The sequence below is a fragment of the Muscardinus avellanarius genome (genome assembly GCF_963383645.1).
Source record: "Muscardinus avellanarius genome assembly, chromosome: 2".
NCBI lineage: Eukaryota > Metazoa > Chordata > Mammalia > Rodentia > Gliridae > Muscardinus > Muscardinus avellanarius.
The window spans coordinates 167029523-167045214 of record NC_137787.1 but is presented as its reverse complement, the minus strand read 5'-3'; the positions used below and the strand labels follow the sequence as shown (position 1 = coordinate 167045214).

The window sequence follows — 15692 nt, the reverse complement described above, 5'->3', positions numbered from 1 at the left end:
CTGCCGACATCGGAGACAGCAGGGACCACGGTGATGCTGCTGTGCTTTTCAAGGTTGATGTTTTCATTTCTTTTATCGTGCTTTCACTCAACACATAAAATTTTCATTTTAAAAAGAGCTAATTCTTACCTTGCAATCGTCTCTCCAAAAGAGCTACTAAACATCTCTCTTTTATTTTTCTGGCAAGTACATCAAAAGAGAAAAAGGTCCCGCCCATAATTTTACCCTGAGCTATTTTCCATTAATAGCATACAATAAGATAGAAGTGATCCTATTTATAAGCTTACCTCTTTTGATAATTCACTCCTTTCTTTAGTTTGAGTTAGGTGAGAGGCTTCAAGTATTTCATGTTTTCTCCTAAACTCAAGTACTTCCTGTTCCAGTGTGTCACGTTCACTGTTAAAATGCAATCCAAAGACACGAGAAAGTTTTACCAACTCTTACAATGAGGATTTAAAAAGTCGGCTAGATAGCAGCAAATGGAACAGAAACACTAAGCAGTAGAGCTTTGGTGTCATTCTATGGGCTATAAAATATCTTCTTTTCAGATTTAGAAGGGGACTCTATTCGAAACCTTGGTCAAGCCAGGCGTTGTGTTGCATGGCTCTAGTCCTAATGCTGAGACAAGAGGATCACGGGTTCCCGGCCAGTCTCAGCAACTTAGTGAGGCCTCGTTTCAAAATAATGAAGAAAATAGGGCTGGGGGTTCAGCTCAGACATAGGATGACCTTGGGTTCAGTCCTAGTACCACAAAACAACAAAACTGTTTTGTTCAGATAAATATCAATTTATTACCTTTGAAAACTAAATACGTAAACTAAACAGTAAAGAATACAATAAAAACTCTCTAATGTCTACTTTGGTATTTTTATATGAATCGTCTTCAATCTTATCTTAAAGCTAAAACTTCTAAAGAATTTAAACATGACTCTAGGCTTTCAGTTCAATTAGGGTCTAAAACCCCTCACAACCTATCACTCAGATGGCAATGGAGATAATGTACACAGGCATTCCTGTGACTATTTCATTTACAAATTGTTTATGATTTCCCAGATATTTCAAGCCAGCTTCGTCCTCTAGAACAGTAAAACTAAGAGTTGGACCAAAATCTATAGTAGGTCTCCTAAAACTGAGCAGAAACAAAGATTTTCTGACTTGTTTTCTTTCTCTCTCTCTTTCTCTCCTCCCTCCCTCTCTCCCTCTCCCTCTCCCTCTCTCTGTCTCTTTTTGTGTGGGTACCGGGGATTGAACCCAGGGGCATTCTACGTCCAAGCTACATCCCCAGCCCTATATTTTATTTCTCAGTTTGAAACAGGGTCTCACTAAGTTGCAAAGGGCCTCACTGAGACTGTACCTGAGGCTGGCCAGAAACCTGCGATCCTCCTGCCTCAGCCTCCCAAGTGCTGGGGTTACAAGCGTGCGCCACCACACCCGGCGTTTGATTTTCTGACTTTTAACTTCTCCTCTCCAGTCGAAGCAGCGCCTTCACCCTTGACTTCACTGCCCTCTTGCTGCTGCCATGGACGGGGCTGTTAGAAAGCTTTCACCAGCCTGTCAAGATCTCATTTAGATTGTGCACATATTATGTTCTCAAACATATTTTTCCAATGGTTTTATATTCCACTGATGATTCTGATTTAAATATGAAAGAGGGTACAAAACAGTCATCCTGTTGGCATTCTATGATGCAGATATCCCTCCTTCCCTTCCTTCCATATTCAGGACTGAAGGGGCATTCTACTTCTGAGCTATACCTCCATCCCTATTTAATTTTTATTCTGAAACAGGATCTCCTTAAGTTCTGGAGGGCCTTGCTAAATTGCTGAGGCTGGCCTTGAACCTGCGACCCTCCTGTCTCAGCTTCCCAAGTAATGGGATTACAAGCACGCACCACCCTGCCAACTCCTATTTATTATTAGCACACCCTCATGGATTCTTATTCAAATAATGGATCACAACTCATTGCTGTCAACACACACTTCTTTTTTTTCTTGTGGTACTGGGGATTGAACCTAGGGGTGTCCTACTTCAGAACAACACCCTCAGCCCTTTTGATTTTTTTTTTTTATTTTGAAACATTGTCTCACTAAATTATGCACTGACATTGAACCTGCAGTCCTCCTGTCTTGGCTTCCCAAGTACTGGGATTTTAGGTGTGTGCCACCATGCCTGCCTCAATGTTCACTTTTATAAAGAGGTTGTACTCTATGATATTTAGCCAGCCATAGGCTCTTCAGGTATTGTGGTGTTGAAATGGAAACAGAAGCATCAATATGATCTTATAGTATGGTAAGCTTTATCCCTCTTCCGTCTCTATTGCTGTTTGTCTATTAAGGACCAGGAAACAGGGTCCAATATAGTAATGTCTACTACATCCAAATCTTAATTAGAAACTAAATATAAATTCTGTTTAGAAAATGGAATTTCTCAAAAAAAAAAAAGAAATCATAACTCCTTAGAGAAAAAGTCAATGCAATTAAGTTAAAAAGTAAAACTAGAAACATAATGTTATTCCAGAAGGTATGAAAGTGATAAAAAATACATTCAGATGTAATTTAATAATTTTAACTCTCATATAGAATGACACTATAAAAAAATCACAAATTAGCCTCCATTTTGTTATTCAAAGGTATCTGAATTCTAGTAATTATGCAATTAACGTTTATATACCTGGTTCTTTTTGCACATTTGTGAGAATTTATCAAGGGGATATCCCATAGTTTACCTTATACTTTTGTGACCTAACCATTTTCTTTTAACTCATCAACTCTGCTGAGTGAACCAAAAGGCTTATAGTTTGAGTCCCTTCTTGTTTGTTTTTTTGTTCTATTTCTAGCTCTTGATCAAGGCTATATTTTTTTCCTAGATTTTTATTATAGAAAATGAAAACATATATAAAAATAGGCACGACACAATTAACCTTCATGCTCTCATCACCCAGCCTCGATAAGGACCAACCCATGACTCAACTATCTTTATTCGTCTTTCATTCATAGCCACTCTGGGTTAGTCTATACTTTTAAACTTTCTCTTTTATCTTTTATACATCATTGTGACAGATTTATAGTGAAGGAGGGGAGCTCAAAATACTAACTGAAAGTATCATCTTAGAATAATAGTCTACTTCATTTTAAAGGGCTTCTTTTGAAAGTCAGCCTTGTTCAGGAAGGCACTAGTCTAGTTATCATAGATTTCAGGCTCCAATAATTACCATATTTGACCATAACGATACATACATAATGATACATACCATATGTCAGTCACAGTGAGAAAAGTTCCACTGTTAAATAGCTAAGTATTTGCAAGTTCACTTACAGTATTATATAATTTATAACTTAAATTATATAATGTAAAGCATTCATTCATTCACTCATTTAACAAATATTCATTGAGTGGCTATTATGTTTTAGAAATTATTTTATGTAAAGGATATATACCATAGGTATATTTTGTGTGTGTGTGTGTGTGTGTGTGTGTGTGTTGTATTTGGGATCAAACCCAGGGGTACTATACCACTGAGTTACATCTCCCAGATCTTTTTAACTATTTTTTGGAAACAAGGTTTTGCTAAGTTACTGCATGCTGGTCTTTAACCTATAATCTTCCTGTCTCTGCTTCCTAAGTACTGGGATTACAGGCATGTGTCACCATGCCTAGTGTATACACACACACACACACACACACACACACACACACACACACATGCTTTTTATATATGAACTTTTATAAGTATTCCTTTGTTTGGTCTTAGTTTAAAAATGCAGTTATTTATACTGCACCATCTCATAGATCATAGCACCATTTCAAAATTTAGATTGAAAAGAAAGCTACCTACAGACATATAGCTAAGCAATGGTTCGATATTATATTGTAAAAACAACAGAAAAATGTATTCCAAGCTGGGTGCAGTGGCACACGCTTGTAATCCCCACGCTTGGGAGGCGGAGACAGGAGGATCACGCAGGTTTGAAGCCAGCCTCGCTGGCTTAAGAGATCCTGTTTCCAAATAAAAAATATAAAACAGGTCTGGGAGTGTAGCCTGGAGGTGGAAGGCCCCTGGGTTCCATTCCCAGTACCACACACACACACACAAAAATGTATTCCAGTTAAAAGAAGATGTCATAGTTACTCAATATATTTGGGAAACATATTCTCAGAAAGTATTATGTTTGAAAGAATGACTGCCTATGTTACAAAAGAATAGCTGAAAAACACCTGTGGGGATTCAATTAAAGTTATTTATTTTTGGTACTGGGGATTGAACTCGGGGGGCATTGTGCCTCTGAGACATATCCCCAGTCCTATTTTGTTTTTTTATTTTAGAACAGGGTCTCACTAAGTTGCCAAGGGCTTCACTAAGAAGTTGAGGCTGGCTGCAAACCTGTGATCCTCTGTCAGCCTCCCAAATACTGGGATTACAAGTGTGTGCCAACATGCCCATATTTGACTAAAAGTTTTTAATTCACTTTATTATATATGGCATGCTTTTGTGCAAAGAAGACAGTGAACGTAGAGTTGATGATGTTGGTGCGGGAATTCAGGTGACTTTGATGCATGCTAAACATGAGTAACTGTTGTTAACGACTTACCTCTTAATTTTATCATAGTTCTCTTGACGGTAGTCACCTTGCTGAATTAACTGTTTTGTGTCTGCTAATTCTAAGGCCAAACGTTGACATCTAATTTGAAGTTCAGAGTAGTTTCTACGATCTTCTTCATATGTCTAAAAATCAAAGCAATAATAAAAATTTCAAACTAAACCAACAGCCGACCAAATTCTGTACTCAATTATTTGATTAAGCTGTGCATATATTCATAACTAAACCAAAAAGTTTTTAATTTTTATAGTACTTAGTAATGTTTACCAATTCGAAGACAGCTAATCTTAAATTCATAAAGTGGGTTTTAAGCTAATTTGTTTAAAATCTAAGCTGTTTTCCCCAGAAAAAAATATGGTAACTATGTTTTCTTACCAGACTAATAATATTAAATGACACTTTTCAACATTTATTAAGTTTCTACTAGATGCTAAAGATACAGAAATGGATATACAAAATCTATGTTCTCCAGAAGTTCACAATTTAAAGATAAAGAAGCATATGAATATCAGTATGTTAACTGAAAAGAGTTAGTGAAGATACTAGCCACGTAATTCCAATTTTGTTATATCACAAAAGGAAAAAAATTGTGTGGCTCTTGGAATGTATCTGTACATTTATTTCCCCTTACGCTATGCCAGTGACACACACACACACACACACACACACACACACACACAAAAGGAATGTTGAGATTTGTGGTGAGGGGTGAAAGGAAAACCCTAAACCAGGCCACAAGGTCCCATCCAATCTGTCCCTGCTTGCGCTCTTTTTTCTTCTTTTTCTTCTTCTTCTTCTTCTTCTTCTTCTTCTTCTTCTTCTTCTTCTTCTTCTTCTTCTTCTTCTTCTTCTTCTTCTTCTTCCTCCTCCTCCTCCTCCTCCTCCTCCTCCTCTTCCTCTTCTTCTTCCTTCCCCTCCCCCCCCCTCTCTTTTTGATGGTACTGGGGTTCCTGGAAACCCTTCTACCTCCGCGCTACACTCCCAGACCTATTTTTATATTTCTACTTGGAAACAGGGCCTCTTAAGCCAGTGCGGCTGGCTTCGAACCTGCGCGATCCTCCTGTCTCTGCCTCCCAAGCGCGGGGATTACAAGCGTGTGCCACCACGCCCGGCCATATTTTCCCTCTTTGTTCTCATTAGATCTTGCAACCAACCATCAAATCCACCCCCGGAACCTGGCATGTTAAACACAGCCTGTCCCTGGTCATTCCTTCTTAATGACTCACCAGCTAAACGTGGTCACATTTACTCTACAAATATGGACTCAATTATTTCTTGGTGACTAGTCCTGGGCAAGTACTGTAGATACAAAGATGAGTGCGCCAGAGTTGAGTTTTTAGTCTCCCTCTTAACTATTAAACAGAATATTGACAAGTTAGCTCCCAAATTTCTATCAAAGGGTATTATTTGAGAGATATAATTCTGGAAACACTGTATAAAGTATAAATTATACTTTGCTTTGATTTGGTATTATGTTCTTCTACAATGAAGTTCTCTGTAAGAATGGAGTGTACTATGTGATTTAATAGAGGATTACAACTGAGGATGTTCTGTTACCTCCCAAAGGCTCATCACCTAATATCATTTCAGACTGAAGTCCCCAAAGAAGCTTGAGTTCCTCTAAAAAATGCTTTACCCTTCTAAACACTGCTGATCATGCCCCTCTTGGGGAGGAGAATATCTTGTTATGGTTAGGAAGGTAAGGTCCAGAATTCAACTGTCTAAAACGGAATCACCTGCAGTACGACCTTGAACAGGTTAGTTTACCTCTCTGTGCTTCAGTGTTTACCTCCCAGAATTCTTGTAAAGATTATATCAAGGAATGTGTGTAAAGTGCTTATAAAAATGCATCACACATCCTAAATGCTCATTAACTGTAAGATAATATGGTTATAACACTTCTTTACTTTGACTTCCAAAGGCATCATAACCAAATTGAGAGTTCAGTCTTCACAACGGCGCACAGCCATGGCAGACCCCAGAGGAATTAAACAGGAAGAATACAAATATTTAAAGGATGGGCAAAAGGCAGAGTCCAGGGGTTGAAGGGAGTTTCACGAAGGCAAGAAATAAGCCAGGAGGGGGCCAGGAGCGAGAGTGGGGGAGTCAGCAGTTTGGGTACCACTGAGAAAACCAACACAAAACCTTTAAGTGTCCAAGGGCAAGACAGAAGGCTGAATGCTAGAGGCTAAAGCGAATACATCCAAATACTCAATATGTCCTTGTTTTGTGCAATGTAACGTGCATTATCTCAAGACTTTATAGATGTGTATAATGATTATCTTCATTTTCATAGGGGAGAAATAGGCTTGGAGAGTCGTCTCCAACAGAGCTCATAAATGGTGGAGGAGCAAAGACTCTAACTTTTTCAAACACCCAAACGGCAAACAATATTTTCTACAGCTTAACAGTAAAAGTTACAAAAATGTACATAAAGAAATAAGGCTAATCGGGAGTGGTGGGACACTCTTGTAATCTCAGTACTTGGGAGGCTGGGACAGGAGGATCGCAGGTTTGCGGCCAGCCTCAGCGACTTGATGAGGCTCTCACAACTTAGTGAGGCCCTGTTTCAAAATAAAAAATAACAAATAGGGCTGGGGGTGTAGCTCAGAGGTAGAATGCCCCTGGGTTCCAACACTAATATCACACACACACACACACACACACACACACACAAAAAAAAAAAAAAAAAATAAGGCTAGTGAAGGTTTTAAAAGATGGGATAAGCTTAAATGTGTTCAAATACTGATGAGGAAGAATCAGCAGCAACAAAGGGGTTCATTTTGGAGAAAAGAAGATATTCTGGAGAATAAAGCCCCTAAGGTGGCATCAGGGGATAAGACTCCAAATTCAGGTGTAGATATTAATTAGTCTTGGAGCAGAAATCACACTTATCCTAGGAGGCTTTTCCCGGTAGATATAGAATACTAAACATTTAAATTTTTTAGGTCACTTATCAATCTGCTAGTGGCCTTAACCTACCTTATCCTTATGCATATGTTATCTACTTGATTGCTAAAGGATGTGATTTTTCTACTTCTTGAGGGCAAGAGTCTTCCTACTATAAACAAACAAAGCAGAATGAACAACAGTGAGAACCAACCAGAATGATTGTGGTTCTAAATATGCTTGTTGGAAGTGGCAGGAAACTGTTGTGAGTTTGCTACCGAGGACTGCCATTTTCTCTATGAAATAAAATACCAAGTCATCTCCTGACAGCAGGAATGAAAGTGGCGAGCTCTAGATGTGAGGAGAGAAGTGAATGCCCACACTGACCTCTGAAGAAAATGAGAGGACTAGAAAATATAAAAGTATGGCACAACTGTGTGGCCCCCATCTAAGGTTTGTATGAATGAGCTTGTAGAGCTGAGCGTGGTGCAGGCTTATCATCCCAGTACATGGGAGGGAGGCTGAGACAGGAGAATTACAAATTCCAGGCCAGTGTCAGCAACCAAGCAAGATTCTCTGCATCTTAGTGAGACCCTGTTTCAAACTCAAAATAAGAAAATAAATAAATAGGCTGGGGTATGGCTTAAGAGTGGAATGCCCCTAGGTTCAACCGTGAGTATAAATAAATAAATAAATAACCAAGCAAGATTGTACTGTTTGTTTCCTTTGTATGTAGTATCTTTCCAGTAATACTCAATTAGAAAAGTGAGCTGAGATTTTCCCAGTCTGGTCTGATAAAAAGAAAGTTGTGGAACGGGGGGGGGTGGTTAAAGGACATTGGCAAGGAAAAGGCATGACACTGCTGACGTGATGGAGAGGGAAGAAAATAAATTTAGAAAGGGATTGATAAATTATATGGAGATTTTGTTAAAGATGAGTTGGAAGCAGATGAGGGAGAAATATGAAAGCAGTATGGTGGAAACTGGCTCAAACTGAATTGGTAACATCACAAGTAAACCAGTTTGGGTACCAAGGAACAGGATGTGGGCTCCAAGACAGTATTAGAGAAGAGGCAATAACCAGAGATGAGAAGATCAATGAAATTCAAGGTCAGAGTTGTAGGTGAAACACAGAAGTAACTGAGGCAGCAGCTGAAGTGAAAAGGAGTCTAAGTCTAGAGAACTGACTCTAGAGCAGGACCACCACTAAATAATGTCCCAGTGGCCTCCGAATGAGGAAGGGTGTGAGGTGCAGTATCTGGATGACACAAAGGCACAGAAGCAGGAGTTTAAGCTGGGCATGGTGGCACATTCTTATAACCCGAGGACTTGGGAGGCTGAGAGGATCCCAGGTTTGTGGCCAGCCTCAGCTGAGGCCTCAGTGAGGCCCTTTGCAACTTAGTGAGACCTTGTTTCATAATAAAGAATAAAAAAATCGGACTTGAGGTATAGCTCAGAGGCAGAATGGCCCTAGGTTCAACCACCAATACTGCAAAAAAGAAAATAAAATGCTAAAACCTGCTTAACCTTTGATTGTAATAAACTGTCCCTGTAAGGTATAACAGACTTGTTTTGCTGCCAAACAATAGTCTACTCTTTGTTGTTAAGGCCTTCAAGAAATATGTTATTATTTAAATTTTTTTACTTCTAAATATAGACAATATTTAAATATTAAAAATCTGCTATGGGTAGCTGGGCATGATGGTGCACACCTGAAATCTTAGTACTTGGGAGGCTGAGACAGGAGGATCAGATTCAAGGCCAACTTCAGCAACTTGGTGAGGCCACACTGCAAATTAGTGAGACTTTGTTTCAAAATAAAAAATAAGCCAGGCGTGGTGGCGCATGCGTGCCGCACGCTTGTAATCCCAGCATTCGGGAGGCTGAGACAGGAGGATCGCGGTTCCGGGACAGCCTCAGCTACTTAAGTGAGGCCCCTGCAACTCAGTGAGACCTTGTTTCAAAATAAAGAATAAAAAATAGGGCTGGGGGAATAGCTCAGAGGTAGAATGCCCCTGGGTTCCATCCCTAGTACCGCCAAAAAAAAAAAAAAAAAGTACAAAATAAAAAATAAAATTGGGCTGGGGACATAGCTCAGAAGTAGAATGCCCTTGGGTTCAGTCCTCAGTACTAAAACAACAACAAAAAATTAAAACAAGCCAACAAAAACTCTGATACGGGGTTAGAGATGTAACAGTGGCAGAGCACTTGCCTGGCATGCAAGGGACTCTGGGTTCAAGAGAAACTTAACATTTTATATTACAGATTATTAACTATATCTTCTTAAGTAATTATGAACTCAAATAGAATTTTAAGCCTCTTATTAAAACAGCAAATCATTTAGATGGAAGAAGAAGGTCAACTTTCATCACATGTAGGAGATGATTGGTCCAAGAAACCTGAGCTCAAATACTACCTCTGCTCCTTGGGCTAGCAAGCCAGTTCTTCTGGACTTAACTGCTGCTTCAGCCAAGTGAATACATTAACTATTAACTGGCTCATTTATTATTATGCACCTACTATTGTGCTAAACACTATATTCCTACGACGATAATTATTGTTATTAAGACACAAATAAGCCTTAGCTCATGGATCTAGCAGAATTTGCCACTGCAAAACACTATGTTAATGCACTGGGAGACAATTATTTATTTAATTAATTTATTTAATTAATTTATTTATTTTGGTGGTACTGGGGTTCTTGGAAACCCTTTTACCTCCGGCCTACACTCCCAGACCTATTTTATATATTTTTTTTAATTTGGAAACAGGGTCTCTTAAGCCAGCGCGGCTGGCTTCGAAACTGCGCGATCCTCCTGTCTCAGCCTCCCAAGCGCCACCACGCCCGGCTGGGAGACAAGTTTTATAGTCAACATTTTATTCAGCAAACCACTAAAACAAATGTAAAATTCATGGCTTTTCAATAGGTATTGACCCTCCTACAAATGAACCAAATTTATGTCTTAATGTTTAAGATATCAAGTTAACTGGCAATCTTGAAAATTTCACCTGTTAACCAAAGACTTTAAATTCATCAATGCAGCTGGGCGTGGTGGCGCACGCTTGTGATCCCCGCGCTTGGGAGGCGGAGACAGGAGGATCGCGCAGGTTCGAAGCCAGCCTCAGCTACTTAGTGAGGCTCTCAGCAACTTAGCGAGACCGTTTCCAAATAAAATACATATAAAAAAAAAGGTCTGGGAGTATAGACCTGAGGTAGAAAGCCTCTGGGTTCCACCCCTAGTACCACACACACACACACACAAAAAAAAAAAAAAATAATAATAATAATAAAAAGTATAAAATAGGTCTGGGCGTGTAGCCTGGAGGTAGATGGGTTTCTAGGGACCCCAGTACCACCAAAAATAAATAAATAAATAAATAAATAAATTCATCAATGCAAAGGGAGTATGGCTTTCCATACCTTTTGAGTGGATGAGACAAGCAGTAAAAGTATTAACAAATGTGGATAGAAAAATATAAAAAATTAAGTTGATTCGCCAATTAGAGTCAAATTAAAATAGCTTTTTTTTTGCTCTTAAAGCAAGACTGAGAAGTAGAGTGTATTCCTCTTAACGATTTTCTTGACGTGCAGAATGTGGCAGAAGTCATGTTCTGGGATTCTAAAGCTAGGTCCTAAGAAGCCTCACAGGCTGAGTTTCTTGAGTGCTGGCTCTAGAGGAGGCCAGTTACACGAGTCAGATGGAAAGCTAAGATGACAGGAAGTGGTTTCGGCCACTCCATCCTCGCTCCAAACACTGACCGAACAAAACTTCAGATGAGCCAAGCTGCAGTCAGGAGAGAAATGCCCAGCTGAGCCTATCAACCAGATACTATTTTGGGGTGATTTGTTTAGAAGCCATATATAACTTTAACACTTTCACAAAGCAACAAATTTATTTACAACCAGCTGACTGCTAGAAGGCAGCTAAGAGTTAAGAGAAAATTAGAGTTGGAGTGTAAGGGGGGGGGAGAAGAAAATTAATCCATATCATTATCTCCTAGAATCCCTTTATTTCCTCTTCTTTCAACTAAGCCTAAAACAGCAATGTATATTTTATTCAGTAGTCTATATATAAACTATATATTTATTCATTTATTCACTCATTCACTCACTCATTCGTTTACTGGTGCTGGGGGTTGAGCCCAGAGGCATTCTATCTCTAAGCTACACCCCCAGCCTGATTTTCTTTCTTATTTTGAAACAGAGTCTCAGGTTGCTGAGGAGGCTTCAGTCTAGTATCTGGGATCCTCCAGTCTCAGTCTCCCCAGTAGTGGAATTATAAGTGGACACCACCACACCTGGTCATAATTCAACTTTAAAATGCTAAAACAAGCCGGGCGTGGGTGGTGCACGCTTGCAATCCCAGGACTTGGGAAGCTAATCGGGTTGGCAGCCAGCCTCAGCTACTTAGTAAGGCGCTCTAAAACTGAGACTGTTTCAAAATAAAGAATAAAAAATAAGGCTGAGAGTACAGCTCAGCAGTCGAATGTCCCTGGTTTTCAATGCCCGTTATGGCAAAATAAAACAAAATACTAAAACAAGTTGGAGTTGATTTCGTTTTGAGTTTGGCATTGGTTATATCTAGTAGTAAAAAGACACAACACTTTCTCATAGAGAAAAACTGGACCATGGGCTGGAATAAAGCTCAGTGGCGAAACACTCCCCAGTGCCCAAAAGACAAAACCAAAACACAAAAAAACAGAAACAAAAGAACTCCCCCCCAAAAGAGAAAAATTGGACCATGAAACTTTTATTACAGTGATTAATGATAGCAAATGGTCTTTATGTGACCCCAAGTATACTTTACATATCAACTGCTGTTTTTAAAATGACCATTCAGCTATGAAGTTATTGCATATTTGAATTGTCTAATTTTTTCAAGTTTACAAGTTTATTAAGTAGTTACAACACTAGGTGTTTTCTTGTTGTTTTGACTATGAAAAGACCGTTAAGGAAAAGTTAAGTTCTACTAAAACAGTCGAGGCACGTTTGTACACTTCTGTGTAGGTGCCAGCTTTCATAATCGTCAGTGACGGCACTGCAGTTTACAGCTACATGGCTGTAGTGAGGAGGTCGTTATTCTGAAAGTTAAATTGCTGTCACTTTTCTCAAAGATGATGTTTTGCATTCACCATGAAAACAGGACCGGCCCAAAGTACTGAGGCAGAGGCAGCTGAAAATACGTTATTCAAATCTGCTTCTTAATTTGTAAATGATTTAGTTTAAAAAGCCTGATAATGCAGACCTCTCAGTGTGAGTGCCACTTTGGTAAAATGGTCCCTTGGTTCGGTCCCCTCACTCTTCTTGTGTGAAAGGTGAGCAAACAGAGAGAAAAACAATCGGAATGACAACTACAAAAAATACAAGCAGATCCTTAAAAATGTTTTCCTTTACTTAACACAGGTTTTTTTTTTAATTGGAAGGGGGGAGAGCTATATTATCACAAAATTACACCTTTATTTTTAACAACTATATACATGGATACCAGAAAACAGACTTGAAACTCACAAGACTATAAATACACACACACACACACACACACACACACACACACACACACACATTACCACATTCTAAAAAATAACATTCTCATTCTCAGAAAGAACTCCAGAGAAAATATCCTTAGTTACTACTGAATTGTGTGTGTGTGTGTGTGTGGAGGGGGGTACTGAGGATGGAACCCACGGGCATTCTACCTCCGACCTACACCCCAGCCCTATTTTTTATTCTTTATTTTGAAACAGGATCTCACTAAGTTGCAAACGGCCTCACTAAGTAGCTGAGGCTGAGGCTGTCTGTGAACCTTGATCCTCCTGTCTCAGCCTCTCAAATGCTGGGATTATAAGCATATGCCACAACACCAGGCTTGAGGATAATTTTTGAAATGTAAAAATTAGATTTAGTGTATATATACATACATATATATATATATATATATATATATATATTTTTTTTTTTTTTTTTTTTTCTGGTACTGGAGATGAAACCCAGGGACATTCTACCTCCAAGTGATACCCCCAGCCCTATTTTTTATTCTTTACTTTGAAACAGGGTCTCACTAAGTTGCTGAGACCCTCACTAAGTAGCTGAGGCTGGCTTTGAACCTGTGTGATCCTCCTGTCTCAGCTTTCCAAGTGCTGGGATTACAAGCGTGCGCCACCACGCCCACCTGATTTTAGTAGTATATTTTAAATGACAGAATTATATAATTACAAAAATCAGATGCGTAAACTTCAAAATACGACGAAACTTTTGGCCTATTTATTAATTATGGAGTTTTGTGTGTGGTTCTTAAAACTGTTAAGGGAAGACATGTCAAATGCTTTAGAATTAAATAACTAATGATAACTGATTTCAAAAATTTGATGTATAAGCCGGGCGTGGTGGCACACGCTTGTAATCCCCGCGCTTGGGAGGCTGAGACAGGAGGATCGCATGGGTTTGAAGCCAGCCTCAGCTACTCAGTGAGGCTCTCAGCAACTTAGTGAGACTCTGTTTCCAAAAAAAATATAAAAAAGGTCTGGGAGTATAGCCCAGTGGTAGAAGGCCTCTGAGTTCCACCCCTGGTACCACCCCCCCCCAAAAAAAAATAAATAAATAAATTTTATGTATAGAAATGGAATTTAGTAACAAGCTGTAATGCTCTAAGTAATGAGATTTGAATTATATTTTTAGATATGTTCAATATTGTAAAAATATTATTTTTGTAGTAAAGACAAGAAATGGCATTAAATGTCAAAACCATAAAATTTAATTAAAAGTTTTTTTTTTTTTTCAAGCTGGGTGTGGTGGTGCATGCTTGTAATTCCAGTACTTGGGAAGATGAGACAGGAGGATTGCAGTTCAAGGAGAGCTTCAAAAGCCCTCCACAACTTTAGAGACCTTGTTTCAAAATGAAGAATTAAAAATAGAGCTGGGCCAAGATGTCCATCAACAGAAGAACGGATGACAAAACTATGGGATATGTACACAATGGAATTTTACTCAGCCATAAAGAAGAACAAAATTACGTTATTTACAGGGAAATAGATGGAACTGGAGAACATTATGCCAAATGAGATTAGTCAGTCACAAAAAATAAGAAATTGGATGCTCTCCCTAATATGCGGAAGCTAGGGAGAAAATGGGTCATAGGAGGAACTCTAGAGGAAGGAGAAAATTATAGATGAGCAATAAGCTGACCTATAACTGAGAGGAATGGGAGGCGGGAGAGGGAAATTCCCTAATGTACATGTTGTACATTAACAAATATATCAAAGTCAATCACCAAGCCAAACATGAGATGGAGGGAGGGGGGAAGGAACGGGGTGGGGATTGGGTAAGGGCTAATGGAGTGGTGTGTGCATGTATGCCTCTACCATCTGTTACTCCATTAAGATGTCTGACTACAATGCACCTAAAAAGAAATTAGAAAAAAGTAGGGCTGGGGTATAGCTTGGAGGTAGAATGCCCCTGGGTTCAATCCCCAGTATCACACACACACAAACAAAAAGTTTTTTTCACCTCAATTAATAGGTTAAAAATAATACAACTGTGTGTGTGTCTGTGTGTGTGTGTGTGTGCGCGCGCGCGTGCGTTTTACTGGTGATTGAATCCAGGGGCATTTTGCATCCCCAATCCTTTGTATTATCTGTTTTGAAACAGAGTCTAACTAGGGTACTGAGAATCTTGCTATATACATGGCTGAGGGTGTCCTTGAACCTTTGATCCTCCTTTCTCTGTCTCTGAAGTCATGGAATTACTGGTGTGTGCCACCATGTATGGTTAACTCTTTTACTTTAAAATTATTTGTGTTCCTAGTTAATGTACCACATTATAATTGAGATGTTTAAGAAAAATTGAAATTTTACCTTAGTCCCAAATAAGAACATATGGAAAAGTCATCAATTTAAATTTTAAGCATGTTTATTCTTTACTGTAAAGAGGCAAATCTATTATTGTTTACTAATGAATTTTGAGTTTAATAAGATAATTATAACTAATGGGTAATCCCATAAATTTATACCCTATGAAGGAATTTTAAGCTCATCAGCAGTTTGGCAGCATAAAACGAAATTCTAAGCTGAGCGCGGTGGTGCACACTTGTAATCCCCGCGCTTGGGAGGCAGAGACAGGAGGATCGCGCTGGTTCGGAGCCAGCCTCGCTGGTTTAAGAGACCCTGCTTCCACATAAAGTTAAAAAATGAAAATAGGTCTGGGAGTGTA

At 39.0% G+C, this 15692-nt stretch overlaps 1 protein-coding gene across 1 annotated transcript in view; it reads right to left on the bottom strand.

Moving 5' to 3' along the window:
* The window catches only part of PIBF1 (progesterone immunomodulatory binding factor 1), a gene marked incomplete at both ends in the record, with an annotated part of 236318 nt that overhangs the window by 200236 nt on the left and 20390 nt on the right, over positions 1-15692 (bottom strand). The window contains 2 exons of the mRNA XM_080689517.1: positions 288-396; positions 4590-4723. Coding sequence (XP_080545643.1) covers positions 288-396; positions 4590-4723 — 243 coding nt within the window. The remainder of the gene's footprint in view (positions 1-287; positions 397-4589; positions 4724-15692) is intronic.